Source organism: Harmonia axyridis, chromosome 3 (assembly GCF_914767665.1).
Source record: "Harmonia axyridis chromosome 3, icHarAxyr1.1, whole genome shotgun sequence".
Lineage (NCBI taxonomy): Eukaryota > Metazoa > Arthropoda > Insecta > Coleoptera > Coccinellidae > Harmonia > Harmonia axyridis.
Window position 1 is genome coordinate 57,391,662 of NC_059503.1, and position 18,867 is coordinate 57,410,528.

Here is an 18,867-nt window from a genome sequence, read left to right on the forward strand (position 1 = left end):
TAGGACTTCCCATTCCAGTGTTTCGAAGTATGTCTTGGCCATTTTCGCAACATGGGGTCGATCATTGTCATGCTGTAAAATCACTTTATCTCGTTGTATTGCGGCCGTTTGCTTTTCAATGCTCGGCTCAGACGCATTAATTGCGTTCGATAACGATCGAAACAATCACCGGCGCGCCGGTGCTTGTTTCAATCGGTTTAAACAACCCATAATACACTACGCCGAGCTTGTCCCACCAAATACTGAGCATGACCTTGGAACCGTTGGAAGAGTTGGTTTAGGTTTTTTTGTTTTCTTTCTTTTTTGTAATATCATGTATTGACACCATTTCCACGCTATTTTTGAAATTTTCATGAATATTGTATTTGGAAATAAAGATTATTATTGTTATTGTTATTCGGTTTTGCCGACGACCCGGAAGCATAGCCAGGATATCCTCATGGTTTTGTACGTTTGGGATAATCGTTATGAACCTATTTTTCTTTCCCAGTCACAATACGATCCAGATATCTCTTCCGTATTTGCCCTGTAAGCAGCTGTTCGCAAGCAAACAAACGCCGTTCAACATTTCTCGGCTTCAACTCGTAAGGCACCCAATTTTCTTGTTTCTGAATCAATCTCATGACTTTCAGACATTTGGAATGACTCGTTTTGTCACTCTCAATGATCCTGCCATTCTTATTGCGTTGAAACGAGTCTTGATCAAATAATGCCTCATATTCTGCATCTTCGAAAAGCTTCTCTTTTCCACCGCCATGCTTGTCTTCGACGTCAAAATCCCTGTTCTTGGAGCGTTGGAATCACTCTTGGCACATTATTTCAATGATAGCGGCTTCACCATAGGTATTTGAGAGCATTCGATGAGCCTTAGCCGCAGATTTCTTCATATTGAAGCAGAAAATTGAAACCTCCCATATATAACGAGAATTTGGCTCGCAAGCTGACATGTTTAATCGAGAATAACGTTATTATGCAGACACAAATCGACTAATATTTCGATGGCGTTATGTTTACAAATACCTACCTCTGCATATTGTATGACCTCTACGATCTATTTATTTCGACTACCACTTACCGCTACAGCCATCTATTGCAAAACGGCGTAAGCATAGTTGTACACCTAATAATATTTTCTCTATTTCAGTATCGTAATGAGTTCATTACATTACCCAAAACAGTGTTGTAATGAACTCATTACAACATTGTTTTCAGTTACATTTTTCGTTTCGTGGTTGTCAACACAGATTATCCTATCATAATTCAAGTTACGTAAATTTTCAATATAATATATTTTGGATATAGTGAAATGACTTCCAACATCATTCTCAATTTATCCTAATTCTGGTGGTGTTAAATTTTGACAATATTTCACAAAACTTGACTGAAAAATATCGTCTAATACTCGTTGCAGAAGGCAATTCCAACACTCGTGCGTTCGAATTTCGCATTCGTGTTGGAATAGGAGCCCATTCTGCAACTTGTTTTAGGATACACTATTGTTTTTCATGGTGTTCAACTATAGAACTACCCAGTGGGGAGTCAGAAGGGTTGGAACATGGTATCTTCGTATTTTTTTCAACTTCTTAGCTCTTGTGAGTCCTACTTTTCGTTGTCAACATCTTCCATTTGCAGTGAGAACTTCCGCTCGATTAGTCACACTTCATGCCCAAATTCGTACAGTTTGGTGGGCGGAAGAAGACAAGTGAGACCGACAAAACTTTGCTTTGTAATGCAAATGAACCGAACTTAAATATTGTCGGATTAAGATGTTGGATGTTTTTATTTCGCTAATCTCGAACGTATCTGGTTGTCATCTTGTCAGTGTTGTTTCATGCCTTGTTCTTGCCTAATGAAGTCACTTGAGGCATATTCAGATCGTTCTCCGTCCAGTCATTCTCCGATTCAAGATCGAGGAGAGTTGAGAAGATAATGAAATGAATCTGATCAAGGCCGCCTTCTCTCAGGAAGTATAAGACATTAAAATATAAGTTTATGTATTGAATTATTTAAAGAAATTCTTCATCTAGATAACTTTCGAGAATTGTTTTGTCGCGTTTTTATCAAAAGTATTTGTAGTATTTGGGTGTTCTTTTAGAGCTATAGAACTTCAAATTGCAATAAAACAACGATGGATTATTCGATTGACATGAATTTTATTTATCCGCAAGATAATCTTGTGGCATTACATTTTAAATATGATTTCTGGCATATGACCGCTGACTCGGATGTAGTCCAATCTGGACGTCCAATTTTCGATGACTTTTTCCAACATTTGTGGCCGTATATCGGCAATAACACGGCGAATGTTGTCTTTCCAAATGGCTTATCCGCATAGACCAATGACTTTACATAGCCCCACAGAAAGTAGTCAAGCGGTGTTGAATCACAAGATCTTGGAGGCCAAATCACAGGTCCAAAACGTGAAATTAGGCGGTCACCAAACGTGTCTTTCAATAAATCGATTGTGGCACGAGCTGTGTGACATGTTGCGCCGTCTTGTTGTAACCACAGCTCCTGGACATCATGGTTGTTCAATTCAGGAATGAAGAAGTTAGTAATCATGGCTCTATACCGATAACCATTGACTGTAACGTTCTGGCCATCATCGTTTTTGAAGAAGTACGGACCAATGATTCCACCAGCCCATAAAGCGCACCAAACAGTCAGTTTTCCTGGATGTAACGGTGTTTCGACATACACTTGAGGATTAGCTTCATTCCAAATGCGGCAGTTTTGTTTGTTGACGTAGCCATTCAACCAGAAGTGCGCTTCATCGCTAAACAAAATAAAATGGACTTAGTGCGCGATACGTATTCCGCACAGAACCATTATTTTCGAAATGAAATTGAACTATTTTCAAGCGTTGTTCAGGCGTGAGTCTATTCATGATGAATTGCCAAATCAAACTGAGAATAAATCACTTGACAGCTATTAAATAGGTGGCCATCTTGAGCAGTAATGCTAACTTAAAGTTATATACTTCGAAAAAAAACACCCGTTATTATCAGGAGATAATACTATGTGTACACTTATATGCTTCTCAGAACATCCCCAATAGCCAAAGTCTGGTATCTCGTTATTCTCGGCAAAGCCAGAATAACTCTTCGGCATTTCTCAGCCTGATAAAATCTGCCTACTGCCTCACAGCGGCTTTTTTCATAAGAGATCACCATTTATTCTAGACGTATTCGATTTATCTACAGAAGAAGCAGCCTCCGATAAGGTTCGAAACGAAAAAAACCAATGTGGATTCTTGTTATCAATTCGTCGCTGAGATAAGCAACAAGAAGCAGATTTAACACCTTGTCGGCAGGTTTAAAGAGCGGTTTTCGATGTGAGAGATTAGAATGTGGTCCCTTACCGCTGCTGCATTTATAAGAAAAACAAACAAAGTCTCCTTGGTGGCCTTTCGAAGTGCTAAACAAGTGGAAACGTGACGTGTTTGCTTAAGATCTTAGGTTCCATTCTATATCATTTGTGAGTAGGTTAACTTTCAGTATTGAAACCGTTCTAATGAAAATTTGGAGTTTAGGTTGTTTTCGAAGATTTGATTTTTTTCGATAAGCTCTCCGTTTTATTGAATATTTGACTTTACCTCCTTTCATGTAGATAAATGGTAATTTCTATTAGGTGTGGTTCCAGAAAAAGCTAAGGAAAAAGATCTCAGATGTTAAACTAAAAGACCCTTTCTTTAATAATTCATATCAAATACGGAGAGGCATCTCAACTCAAAATTTTTCAGTGTTATGCATTATTGAATCTCAATTTGAATAAGCAAAATCTATTAAATAGTCAATTTCTCACAAGCCCACTTGCTGACAACAACTAAAAATTCAGAATAGGAAAGAAAGAATACAATATTCTTCTTAATGGAATCTATTGCAGAAAAACTAAATGCATTAAATCATCTAATTGAGACACCAGCTGCTTCAGTTCATTCAAGACCGTTAGAAATAAATAAGGAGCTATTAATTTTTAGGAACAAACGAAAATTACAGTTTCCTCGAGTCGTTTAAAAAAAAAGTCGTTTTAACAAGGGCCCGCAAACGCTTTATTTTCGAAACACAGGGTGTTATAATTTGGTTTTTTCTCATAGCACTTTCCCTTCAAATGATATTTAACTAAAATTCGGCGTAGATATTCCTAATAAAGTTTTTATCATGTAGTATGCTAATTTTGAAGGCAAATCTACAGGAGGATATGTTTATCTGGAGCAGTGACCGCTTCTTTCCTCCAAAACTTTTTTTTGGTGACCACTGGTAGTTCAGAAAAATGTAAAAAGAAAGTTTGGTTCAGTGCCACACTTTTTGGCTTCATGTATAAGGTGTGTGAATAAGTCTTTCCCGTTTTTTTTCGAATTTTGAGCCTTTATTGTGAAAAAATGGTTACAAATGAATTATTGAAAGTATTGGCCATCGCTAGCTACAACTTTTCCCCATCTTTCTGGCAACATATGAATCCCGTTGCGAAAAAATTCGACCGGTTTGGCCTCTATCCAGTCATCCACCCATTTTTTGGCTTCCTCGTAGAAATGGAAGTGCTGGTCAGCCAGGCCATGCGTCATCGATCTGAAGAGATGGTAATCAGACGGAGCAATGTCTGGACTATACGGCGGGTGGGGTAGGACTTCCCATTTGAGCGTTTCTAAGTATGTTTTCACCGGCTGTGCAACATGTGGGCGAGCATTGTCATGTTGCAAAATAACTTTGTCGTGCCTGTCGGAGTATTGTGGCCGTTTTTCTCGCAGTGCGCGGCTCAAACGCATCAATTGTCGTCGATAGACCTCGCCTGTGATCCTTTCATTCGGTTTCAGAAGCTCATAGTAAACCACACCTAGCTGGTCCCACCATATAGAGAGCATGAGCTTGGCGCCATGAATATTTGGCTTGGCCGTCGATGATGATGCATGGCCGGGTAGTCCCCATGATTTTCTTCGCTTCTGATTATCGTAACGGATCCACTTTTCATCGCCAGTCACGATACGATGCAGAAAACCCTTTCTTTTATGTCGCTGAAGCAGCTGTTCGCAAGTGAAAAAACGCCGTTCGACGTCTCTCAGCTTCAGTTCGTACGGCACCCAATTTCCTTGCTTTTGGATCATTCCTATGGCTTTCAAACGCTTGGAAATGGTTGTTCGGTCAACTCCCAATGCTTCAGCAAGTTCTTCTTGCGTTTGACACGAATCTTCATCAAGCAAAGTCGCCAATTCTTGATCTTCAAAGATTTGCGGCCGCCCGGAACGCTCCTTGTCTTCCACGTCGAAATCGCCACTTTTGAAGCGTCGAAACAATCCGCGAACACTTGAATCATCGACACAACCTTCTCCATAAGCTTCCTGAAGCAACCGATGCGCCTCGGCAGCAGATTTCTTCAAATTGAACCAATAAAGTGAAACTTCCCGCAAATGACGTCGACTCGGCTCAAATTTCGACATTTTCACGATTTCAAAAATTTATGATGCGAAAAAATTTCAACTAATGTGTTAGTGTGGAATTGTTGAGAGATGAATAAGCTTCGATTATGACATATGTAACCATTAAATACTCGCACAGTATTGGTGGCACCATCTCTTACAAAAAACGGGAAAGACTTATTCACACACCTGATAGTTTTGCCGTATCTACTATCGATTAAAATATAATAATATAAAATTATAATAATTTTTCAGTGATCCTCAGGAGAATCGAAATTATTATAAAGAGCCAGTTACTTTACTGTGATGAATATAGTTATTTATTTTACTAGGAAAGTAGTGAGGCTAGGAGTTCAGCCAAGGCAGTCAATCTACTTTGCTGCAGAGTTATTATGATACATGTAGGATTTTGTATTTGTAAAATATTACATTCCCACAATCTTTTTATTTTTCTTGTAGAGATGAATAAAAACGAAATTTAATAGAAATCGCAATTATTGGAACGATTGGTTGCTATGGAAATTATATCCATGATGATTAAAGTTTGGCAACTTATGAAATATCTGACAGTTTTTTGGAAAAATATCGGATATATTTATATTATGGACAGTGATAGCAACTTAAAAGTACTTATTTCTTCAGAAATAATGTAATATTAATAATAAGGTGGCAAAAAATATTGATTGTCAGAAAATGTCGAATGTTTTATTCTCATTAATGATAATTACTTTGCTGCCTAGGTGGGAAAGTAGTTACTTTGCTGCCTAGGCAGGAAAAGTAATACTTTGCTGATTGATATGTGTCTACAAAATCAATATTTGCTGTCGATCTGAGAAAACATTAATTATATTTGGTACTTATTTACCCAATCTATATCGAAGATTGATAAAGATTCGATAAAATAATCACCAAAAAGTAAAACTACAAGAAACACTCTGTTACTCGAAAATAAAGTGTTTGCGGACTCATGTATATAGAACTTTTTTGTCTTAAAATTATCCAAAGAATATCTCATTTTCTTTGTTTCTCCAATTTAGCAACACGCCTTAAGTTACCACCAAAAAGAGGAAGCATAATAAAATTATATTCACTAGTTACAATGTCAGTTTTTTTTGTTCATAAGATTTCAATAGAATGATCTAGGTAGCCCTGTGTTCGCAGTTTTCAGAAGTGAAATTTTTTTCCGTCTCCTTTTTACACAGATGATAAAGCATGTAGAACATATTTTCCATTCCTTAATTTCCATCATTTGTAGGTAGATTGGTAGATTACAATCTACAAGAGGCCACATAAACCTCAATTCGAAATTGACTCTAAATATCAAGCATGAGTCAATGCTTTACGTTATAAGAGAAAACAATCCAAATGAAGAGATCGAGAAAATCATTATTCAACAGTGTTGTTCGAATAGCTGAAAGAGTTGCCATGTATAGAAAACGGGCTGAGAACATTACGGCTACCCAAAAGAGGGAGACCCATTTATGTATCCAATGAAATATAATGGGCAAATAATCGTCATTATGCTGTGTGAACGAGGTGAAAGAATATTGGCTGTAATGAGCGTATCCATAATTATATGCAATTTGATAGCGCCGTCATTACCTATAAGCGTACAAACTATCAAGATGTTGGCGCTACGAGTAAAAATGCTGTCAATGTTCCATGATTTTTGCGATCAAATTCAATTTTCAAACAAATAATTTCAGAATTTCGAGTAACAAAGATTCCATTCAGAATGTCAAAATTTTTGGCCTCATCTGATAAAAATATATCTAGTAGCTTAACAGCCATGATGATAGCCAACCTTCTTAAAGGAGACGGCACATAAAGAAGAAGAAGCTTAACAGTCAGGGAAGTTAATTTATATCGAAACGGGAATCACCCACCACAAATTTTCAATTATCTGATGCTAACTTGAAGTGCTCCCAAATTTTGGCAGAATAAACATTTGTATTACACCAGGTAAACAGCAATAAAGCAAAATGAGTATAATCACAATGTTTACACGGAGTAAACACTCGCCGACTGTGTAGTACCCGTAAAGAGTGGGAGCAATAAATAAAGTAGGATTTACAAACACGGAAGATTACCAGAATCATTTTTTTTTTTTGAATCAGCGCTTCCATATGATGTGAGGTTCAAGAACCATTTTCTCTTCGACAAACTTCCTTACGTTTCAATATTGAGGACACTATATTACTAAGTTATTTGTAGGTACACAATTTCATTTGATTTTCATACAAGTGAACATTTTTGGAACCATTTGGGAAGATGAGAAGAAAATAGTCTGACTCAAATCCCTTTCAAATTTTTTGAGTTGTAGATTATTTTGTATGGTTGAAGAATTATAAATGCTTCAAAATCAGACTACCAACAGATAATAATGAAATATAACCATGAAATTTGTGTGAATCAGATATATTCTCACACGATTTTGTTCTGCAAGATGTATCAGAATGAACGGATTTGCCACAGAATTAAAGATAATAATTTATAATACTTATACAGGGTGCGCGGCTATATCTCAGGATTCACTCATCGTTGAGACTTGCGGTAAAAATTTTTATCACTAAAGTGTACAAGAAAACACACTAAAATTGTTTTGAAGTTCCTCTACCGCTAGGGGGCGTAAAAGCTATCGTCGAGTAGAAAAATGAATTTTACTCGAAAATGTTTTATATGAAGTTGAAGAAAATATATCATCACTGTAATCATTGTGAAATTCCTTTTTTTTTTTTGAATTGTCACTTTCGATTCTACGACATCGAATAAGGGTAGGTGACAGGGAAAAATCTGACTGATTGAAATGTCTGTAGCTTCAGTTTGGCTCAACGTTTTTGAGCAAATTAGATCTCGTCTCAGAGATAATATCTTGTTGATTGAGGACAAAATATACTCATAATAAATTTGTTTTTGCTGCTTTCGATAGGAACCGCTAAGTCAGAAGTTCATTGTTTTGTTCATTTCACTCCGAAATTTCAAATGTAATGATAGGATTTTCTTAACAAAAACAGAAGTTTTATCTTTGCATGAAAAAATCTGAAGGTCGCAAAACGATAGTTTCTGGAGTTATGGCCGAATGAAGATATTCTTCAACTGATGCACTGCGAAAAACCAAATTGTGTCTTTAGGTTCAGATAAAAACAGTAATCCCATCAAATTTGTATGAAAAAACCAGAAGGTCGCAAAGCGATAGGTTCAGACGTTCTGGAGTTATGGCCGAAAGAAGATACAATTTAGTTTTTCAGTGCATCAGTTGAAGAATATCTTTTTTCGGCCATAACTCCAGAACGCCTGAAGCTATCGCTTTGCGACCTTTTGGGGTTTTCATACAAATTTGATGGGATTTCTGTTTCTGTAAGAACTTGAAGACACAATTTGGTTTTTCGCCGTGCATCAGTTGAAGAATATCTTCTTTCGGCCATAACTTCAGAACGCCTGCAACTCTCGCATTGCGACCTGCAGGTTTTTTCTTGCAAACTTGATGGAATTTCTGTTTCTGTTAAGAAAATCCTATCATTACATTTGAAATTTCGAAGTAACATGAACAAAACAATGAAATTATGACTAAGCGCCCCCTATCGAAAGCAGCAAAAACAAATTTATCATGACTATATTTTGTCCTCAATCAACAAGATATTATCTTTCAGACGAGATCTAATTGGCTCAAAAATGTTGAGCCAAACTGAAGTTACAGGCACTTCAATCAGTCAGATTTCTCCCTTTCACCTACCCTTATTTGATGTCGTAAAATCGAAAGTGACAATTCAAAAAGATAGAGAATTCCACAAGGATTACAGTCATGATATTTTTTCTTCAACTTCATATGAAACATTTTCGAGTAAAATTCATTTTTCTACTCGACGATAACAATTACGCCCACTAGCGGTAGAGGTATGAACTTCAAAACAATTTCCAGTGTGTATTCTTGTACACTTTAGTGATAAAAAAACTCGCCACTTCGTGGCACCTTTTTGGATTTTAAATTCGTGGAAGAATATCAATGCCCTTTACACTTGTATTATAAATAACTATTCCTTTGAAATCTGTTTATATTATCTTTAACATTTTGGATATTTTACTTACTCAAAATTACTTCCGAAAGAGTGAAAATAATTAAAATTTGCTCTGTTTTTATTATACACGGTAACGTTTTCCTGAAAATAATGTTTATCTCAATCAGTATTTATGATTTATTAAACATTAACTTCATGAAAATAAAATTTCGACGCAATTAGAAATGTTCGTATTACGCTTCCCAATGGCACCGTAAAAAAAAAATAAATTACATATTAAAACCCGATTCCCCACATTCTATTTCCGTCATGACGATAACGAATCTCCGAATTCGATTTTCCCAATTTTACATCTCATAATAAATACACATAAACACAAACGTAAAAACAGCAGAGAGAGAGACAGAGGTGGGAGCAAGAGAGCGTTTAACGATCTCGGTTTGCGTTGACGATCCAAGGACGCGACCTAGAGACGAGATTTCGCAGCCTCTGAGATTTATGTCGAGAAAAAACATCGAGTCGTTTGGCTGCTGTTATGACTCCTTTGATGGATGATGACCCATTGAGTTCTAGACGAGACTGGGGGATAGACATTTCTTTTAGATCTGACTTCTCTTCGGCACCCTTGGACGTCTATTTGGTTAGTGTCGATTCGATTTTATGAAAATTTTCTCGATAAGGAACACACGAAAAGAATAGATTTCGTAGTTTTCCAATAATATTCATTTTGACATAAAAAAAAACACTATATTTTAATAGAAAATAATGGATGTTAATTTCATTGTAAAGAGGAAGGTATGCGTTTCACGATGTAAAACTATAATGGATGCCACGGATACGGTTTCAGTTCCATATCTTTTTCATGAAATTTTCCATGATCAATTCGCACATTTTCGGCTGTAGCTATGTCCCCGATGACTCACGAACTCCATCTTTAAGGTCTTGAATCTATTGTGCAACATTGATATAGACTCTATCTTTCACATGGCCCCAAAGAAAAAAGGCTAAAGGTGTTATATCACAAGATCTCGGTGGCCAATTACAATCACCACTTCGAGAAATAACAAAACTAGGAAACTTTTGCAGAATTGCGATTGTATCGTTGCTTGTTTCTCATGTAACGGGTGTTTTTTTTTCGAGGTATATAACTTTAAGTTGGCATTACTGTTCGAGATGGCGACCGATTTAACAGCTGTCAAGTGATTAATTCTCAGTTTGGTTTGGCAATTCATCATGAATAGACTCACGCCTGAACAACGCCTGCAAATAGTGCAATTTGGCCCAAAATGATATTTCCGTTGTTCCCGATTTTCATAAGCGAATTTTGTTTAGCGATAAAGCGCACTTCTGGTTGAATGGCTACGTCAACGAACAAAACTACCGCATTTAGAGTGAAGCTAATCCTCAAGTGTATGTCGAAACACCGTTACATCCAGAAAAACTGACTGTTTGGTGCGCTTTATGGGCTGGTGGAATCACTGGTCCGTACTTCTTCAAATACGATGATGGCCAGAACGTTACAGTCAATGGTGATCGGTATAGAGCCATGACTACTAACTTTTTCATACCTGAATTGAACAACCATGATGTCCAGGAGCTGTGGTTCCAACAAGACGGCGCAACATGTCACACAGCTCGTGCCACAATCGATTTATTGAAAGACACGTTTGGTGACCGCCTAATTTCACGTTTTGGACCTGTGAATTGGCCTCCAAGATCTTGTGATTTAACACCGCTAGACTACTTTCTGTGGGGCTATGTAAAGTCATTGGTCTATGCGGATAAGCCACAAACCCTTGACCATTTGGAAGACAATATTCGCCGTGTTATTGCCGATATAAGGCCACAAATTTTGGAAAAAGTCATCGAAAATTGGACGTCCAGATTGGACTACATCCGAGCCAGCCGTGGCGGATATGCCAGAAATCATATTTAAAATGTAATGCCACAAGATTATCTTGCTGATAAATAAAATTCATATCAATCGGATAATCCATCGTTGTTTTATTGCAATTTAAAGATCTATAGCTCTAAAAAAACAAAGAAGACTATTCTAAATGAAACCACTCATTGGATAGCTAGAATGTTTCTAAATTGGGATCCAAAGGAAAATGAGAGATTTCAATTTTCCGAGGATTTCTTAAAATCGATAGCAGATTTATACTACAAGAAATCAAAAAGTTGAGTACTCTACCTAAATTTTGTTTCACATTTTCCTTAACACCATATGATGAAAATTTTAAATTGAATATCTATGCAAAGTTAAGTACAGGACCAAAGTTTTGTTTTACATTTCTCTAAACACAATATGATGAAAACTTGGAATATCTACGCAAATTTAAGTTAAATATGTTGTGAAGGAAAGTTTCTATGAGAAATGAAACAGCCTTTATCTAGAAAACAATGCTTTAGGGCATATGTATATAATGACATTATCTATAGGTGTTAGATGATTCGAGATAACAAGAAGTGCATACCACATTGCACACGAAATCATTTTTGTGATGAGAAAGCAATGTAGTATTCAAAAAGTGTCACTGTTTGCAGAGCATAAGGATTAGAAACAATTGATAATAATTTCGAATAATAGCCAGTCAATGCAGTAAAGGTGAATAACGAATGTTATCGTGTTATGATTATGAACCATTTTTTGTGCTTCAGTTGGAAAATTTTTTCCTTAACGTTAAATAAACGGAGGCACGTGTGGTTCCTTGATCTTGTCATCTTATCGAGTCACAAATTATTGCCGAGAGGCTCACAATTTCAAGGCCGAAATTAGACGCTGCGTCAATGATATATCACTACATGTAGAATATGTTCATCGAAATACTGCAAGAAAAGTATATACATATACCAGCAAATTTGAGGAGGCTGTTGTACTGTTCTGTACATAGGTATTCACTGAATATTTCAATAAATAATTTAATGCTTCAGTTCAAAAAACTATGTTCAGTCTAATCTTTTAAATCTTGCACTTTCATTGGTAGACCTACTTTAAGCAAATATTGAAGTAAGCTGCCTTATATCTCTTACTAAACAAGTCACAAGGGCTGATTTCTTGGGAAGTGGCTAAGGCGTAAAAATATAATGACAAAAAATTGGAAAACTCCATAGACAACTTTTTGAATTACGGGTTGAATTATGAACTAAACAAGTTTAATTTTAAAATTATGATTAACTCATCCTATATCTAACAATAATTTTTATTAAAAACCAGTCTAAAATTAGTAACTTATTGGTAAGCAATATTTGTCGCGAATAGTGTTTCATTCAAGAAGTTTTCTTTGAAAAAATAACATTTCCCAACTTCGACACCCTATATCTCGAAAACTAGTCATATGATTGAGTTGGGCCCAATTAGGAGGTGATATTCTACAATTTACAAAAAATTCTGAAAAATTAACGGGTAACAATTTTTCCATTAGGTTGCTGCCTGATCCTCTCGGAAATGATTTAGTAGGGTTTTTCCTGCTGATGGTATTGACTACTGAGGTCATAAAATTCACTTGATTGCAAATGAACATTATCATAATTTTCTCTACTACCATCTCATGGTGGTTAGACCATGAACTTTACAATTCCAACTCGAATTCTCAGACGTCGTATTCTCAATACCCAATTTCGTTGGAAACAACCGACAAACCAGTTCGAAATAGCCAGAATACCCCAGCTTCCAAGCAGACGTCCGGAAATTCCAAAAAAAAACCTCATATAGCCCCGCATTCTAACTCAAAAATCCCCCAAACTGAGGTTTAATGCCCGCAAGACACCAAGAGCAAATTTAAATACGACACGGATAAATCAGAGTAACGGCAAGATGAACAAAGCGATATGGTAGAATTTGATTTACGATAGGACGACAACAATCCGTTCCTTGGAATAAATTTGCACTCATTACAAGTTTTCCGCCTAATGCGAGATTCCGAGCTTGGGAACTTATCGATAATTTGCATCCGATTTGAATAATTTCGAGGTTTCGGTTATGCAGGAATCGATACTGGGGGTATCGAGACAATCGTTAATCAGCGATTGACATTTGTGGTATCATTAGGTATAAGAATTAGTAAACTTGAATGTTATTGTATCAGTTATCGATTTCACGTAGCGCCATCTATGTGACAACTCCAAATTTATCAGTACGATTCCGGAAAAGACCAGGCACCTGAATGTATGAAAAAATGGTTATTACCGGTAAATTTCAAATGTTAGTATTGTTTTTTCTAGACTTTTATGAAGACTGTGGTTAACGCTGGTTCCCAAGTTATAGGGCGTCATATAGCGATTAAGGCTACAAATGTGATATTATCATAACATTTGAACCAAGGAACATATTTGAATAGTTTTTTCCCTACTTTGCACCTAAAAAGGCTCTTCTTCAATGATCGACCTAATTTTTTAGGGGTAGTTATCTTCTTTACTTTACTGAGTTACTTGGCGAAAAAGGTATCTGCTTAGCTGTTTTACTCATACAATGTTTTACAATTTTTATTTTTTGTTCGTTATTAGCTTGATATTTAAACCAACCACTTGACTTGAATATCAAGCTCGTGACAAATTTCATTCTTGAACTTGACATGACTCGACTTGATTTGAGATATTTATTGCTTGACTTGATATTTAGCTCCTAGATCTTACTTGAGCTTGATACGCTCGAGTCGCATAGCATGTATATCTGCTCGTGCGCGCTTAGACAAAATAATCATCTTCAAAGGATAAAAGGTGAGTATGACATCGATCACCTAAGTTAATTCAAGAAATATCGAGCAAATGAAATGGCTTGGTGTTATGAAATAGACAAATTCCCGACTGAATCAGGTGCTGACAGTTCTGAATATATTTTAGAATGGTGAATGAGCCACGAAAAATTTCCCAAACTTGGCTAAAATGGCCAAAGATTTTTTAACGACGTCAGCATCTTAAGCTTCTGTTGAAAGACAATTTTCCAGAGCTGCTTCGACTGTTACAAAAACCCGCAATAGGTTAGGCGAAAAATACATAAGATACCTCATGTATATATAGATCCTGGATGGAAAATGATTTAATCCAATTATGCTTGGAGGTTTCTCAATAGTAAGAAACTATTTTTTTTTTTTTCAAATTTTGTTATGTTTTATAGTGATTTAATTTGTGTTTCCATTTCAAAATAGTTGATAATTTAGTTCTTGTATACAATTAGTTTCATAAATAGATGTTTGTTTTAGAATGTTCCTTCTCATTTCATCATTTTTTAATTGCTGTGCATGCTACACAATTAAACTTTCTAAAAATTGAGTAGCTTGATAGAATGTATTTGAATTTTCAAGTACTTGACCAATAAATACTTGACTTGAAATCGAAAAACTACTACTTGACTTGGTTTCAAGTCACGCCAAGTCAAGTTGTTTGAATATCAATTCAAGGAGTGAATCTCTATTGAGAACATTAGAAATGTGAAGAAAGGGTTTTTTACGGATGTGAGTATATCCACTCTCCACAAAAAGAACAAACCCTCAACTATGGATGACTTACAGGCCATAAATGAAGACGATAATAATATCCCTAACAAATTCAAAAACTTTAGCGATCAATGAAGAAAAGCCCTTTCAGCTGCAAAGCATATCGATGAAACGATGCAAATAGGTTCTCTGGTTCAAAAGTTATGAAAATATTACATTTTTAGCATTCATCCCCGTCTATTTTGAACACGCTACAATATAACTTGGGAGACCAGCTCTTCTTTTAAGAGCATAAAGGTCTACAGGAAGCAATATTATCATTCTAAATTTACCGGTAACCATGTTTCATTCATTCAGGTGCCTGGTCCTCTGTAGGTATAGAATTGCTTTCTAATTGAGCGTAAATCAATTTTGAGTTTTGCTGAAAATCAAATGTTGAAATATTTGCTTACCTTTCAATCTCGGCCTTGAATGAGGTTCACCAACTTGTGCAGATACGGTGTAATTGAAGGGAGCATCTCTCCTCCCTCCAGCATTTTGGGGGGCCTGGGAGCCCCTGAAAGAACCCTGATAGAATTGCACCCACACCAGAGCCAATATGGCGCATAGGACTACGATCCCGAGACATGCCAGAGCGGCCACGCATTTCTGAGATCCTTTGGAGTTCATTTTGGATGAAAAAACGAGCTGATTAACCTAAAAAGAAGATAATCATGTTGAACAGGTGAAGAATTGACAAACAGAAAACTAATTATTTATTGAAAAATTCAACTTTGGATATTCGATATCCCTACTCAAGTTTAACTCTATACGTCCGCAACTTGAAATTGAAATTCTCAGAGTATGTTGATATGTAGATGAATCGATGATATATCTATATTAAATATAGGGTTTTCCAATTTCCATGATCAATCTGCACATTTGCGACTGAAGGTTTTCAAAAACTTCACGAATTCGGTCTTGAAGATCTTAAATCGATTATGGAGCATTGACATAGACTTAACTTTTCACGTGATGCCAAAGAAGAAAGTCTAAAGGTGTTAAATCCCAAGATTTTGGTGGCCAATTGATCAAGATCTTGTTGAATAATTGTGAAATAACACGGCTAGGAAACTTTTCTCCCAAAGCTGTGGATGTTTCGTTGCTTTTGTAGCACGTAGCATCGTCTTATTGAAAATAAAAATCTTCCACATCAATATCTTTCAATTCCGGCCTAAAAAAAATTATTATTCACACCGTCGTGGGCTTCAAGTTTTTTGATGGGAACATTTTCATCTGCTTGAAACGTATATTAAGTGTTTGGTGGTTCCATTTGGGGGACTGATGGAATACTTCAAGAAATGGAGATTGAAAGTGAACACATCGAAAACAGTTGCAATCTACTTCGGAGGAACAACAGTAAAGAAAGAGAGAGCAGGAAACGTCAAAATAGAAAACCAGACGATAGAATGAAAAAAGGAAGCGAAATATCTGGGAGTAATACTGGATGAAAGAATGAATTTCAACGAACAGATAGAAGAAAACAGAAAAAAGACAAGGCTATTGCACGGCAGATTGTACCCATTACTCAATCCTAGAAGTAAACTTTCTTTAGAAAACAAGCTGAAGATAATAAAACTAGTGCTAATCAAGCATTACGTATGCAGGAGTTACCTGGTACAATACGAAGGACTATAATAATGATCAGTTGCAAAGTACACTAAATTCAGTAATAAGAACAGCGGTTGGCGCCCCACGGTATATAACTAACCAACAAATCAGAGAAGAACTGAAAATTGAAACTATTGAAGAAATAGTCAATAAACGAAGAAAGAAGACAATAGAGACGCTTGAAGAGCACGAGAATAAGGAATTAAGAAAGATAATACAAATTAAAGTAAGAAAGACCGATAAGAGGAAATACCTCTTTCAAAGAACTAAATAGAAGAAAAAAGTGACATGAAGTAGGGAGGAAAGCCTCCCGATCAGACAACAGCAGAAAATAGGAGAAATTAAATTAGAGGCGAAGGGAATATAAATTCCGGACCTTAAACAAAAAGAAGATCTGAGCATTTGAGGGTGGTCATGACCCCCTTGACCCCCCCTCCTGGGACCGCGCTTGGCTGGGTGGCGCAATCCATTCACCGTAATAGTTGCACCAGCCTCATTTTCGAATGAGTAAAGTCCAGTCACATCACCAGTCCGAAAACCCCACCAAACAGTGATACGTTAAGGATGGAATGGGTTTTCAACAATCATTTTTCGATTTTCCGAGCCCAAATTGCGTCAATTCTGCTTGTTAATGTAGCCTCCGAGGTGAAAATGGACATGATTATTGAAGAAGAATTTTTGATAAAAACCCAATAAGCAAAGGTAAGACGTACCTAGCTGGTGATTAACCGGCTTAAGTTGCTAACTTGTTCCAACAGCTCAAATTTTTCCACAAGTTTCACTATTGCCGGTTGAGAATATGCTCCACGACGACCCAAAATTGCTTTAGTTTTGCTAACTGCGATTTCAATTCACAAAATTTTTGAATAAAAACAATTGTTCATTAACATGAGGCTGATGGTTCCTGTTTAGATTTCATCTTATATTTGATGAATATATCAGATCTCGAACTGGTATTGTCAAAAAGTATGAAGTAAGATATTTTCGTTCATTCAACCTTTCAGCTGTTTATTCAAGATTTCTAAAAATGTTCCATCTAGAACTATTAAATAATTGCGAAACAAAATTTTCAAAATGATTCACATACATAAATGAATCCATGAGAAGCTTATTTTATCTTATTCTTATTATTCTCCTCTTAGTCTAAGAGCCAGTGGACGGCAGACCACACATATTTTAGGAAATCCCAAAATTTCCTCAGTGAGCCTTCTGTACCTACCGACCATGAAATGGGGGTTAGCTAAGCGCGGTTGCGGTGGCTTCAACTATAGCGAAGAGCGACAGGTGGAAAAATTTCATATTTTAAGAAAGCTGCCGATTTAATATGTCAAAATACACTCTTATAGCTATTCAAAAACGAAACGGCAGAAGATTATCGCGGTGGCGTTGTTTGTTGTTCAAATCTGGAAGGAATCAAAGTAACTGCCACATTCTCTACACCCAAAATAATATCAATTCTATTTCAACATCGTAACACCAAGCTGTCTGATCTGCCGAAAACACTCAGGCGAACTTGACACCCATAAGAAGAAGTCTGCTCAGTATCAACGGGTACGAATGCAGATTTACGATTCAGGTTCCATTTTTTCAAACGGCAAGGTTACCTCGGCCCCTCTTTACACTCAACAGACTCTATGGGAACCGTTTATTTGATGTTACAACTACGATTGATTGAACTGCGCCTGGTTTTCGTTAATACGAAAGTGAATTTCGAGGTTAGTTTACAAAGTTCATCACATCGGGTGATGCCTATAATTAAACACCAGGTCCGATGAACTGGGAACGTGGAACGTTTAATTAGTTATCGTATTAAGGTTGATCTAATGGTTTTTATCGGGTATATATTAAGCTTTTATTGCATAATATATTAATTAAGTCTATTACTCTTCGGTAAAAATGCATTTCATTGCCAACTAACTTCATTGGGGTTCATTTGAATATTGAAATGTGTAGGAAGACACAAGGAAATATCTAAGAAATAGATGAGATATACTCACTGACATATTCATGCCAATCTGGGCATGGCTTCAATTTTGAAAGAAGTAAAAAAAATGAGTAAGATCAGGGCTCCCTGGTGGCTCATAATAGCCGGAATGTAAGGGACCAACTAAATGAATATTTCGGAGAACAATGGATTGAATAGTACGGTCCAGTAAGATGGCCACCAAGGAGTCCTGATCTTACTCCTTTGAATTTTTATGCCTGGAACACATTAAAAGAAAAAGTTTATGGAATACGCGTTCAAACTCGAGATTATCTGATAAATAGAATCAAATTGTGTTGTGCAGAAATGAGTCGGAAACGTTCTGAACTACGCAGGGTTACAGATTCAGTATTAAACAAGGAGGCTAAT

At 36.4% G+C, this 18,867-nt stretch overlaps 1 protein-coding gene across 3 annotated transcripts in view; it reads right to left on the bottom strand.

The window, feature by feature from the left end:
* The window catches only part of LOC123674481 (A disintegrin and metalloproteinase with thrombospondin motifs 9), a 278,970-nt gene that overhangs the window by 218,173 nt on the left and 41,930 nt on the right, over positions 1-18,867 (bottom strand). For all 3 annotated transcript variants that reach the window (XM_045609366.1, XM_045609364.1, XM_045609365.1), the window contains exon 3: positions 15,317-15,560. In XM_045609366.1, the coding sequence (XP_045465322.1) occupies positions 15,317-15,533 (217 nt within the window). In that variant the 5' untranslated portion in view covers positions 15,534-15,560. The remainder of the gene's footprint in view (positions 1-15,316; positions 15,561-18,867) is intronic.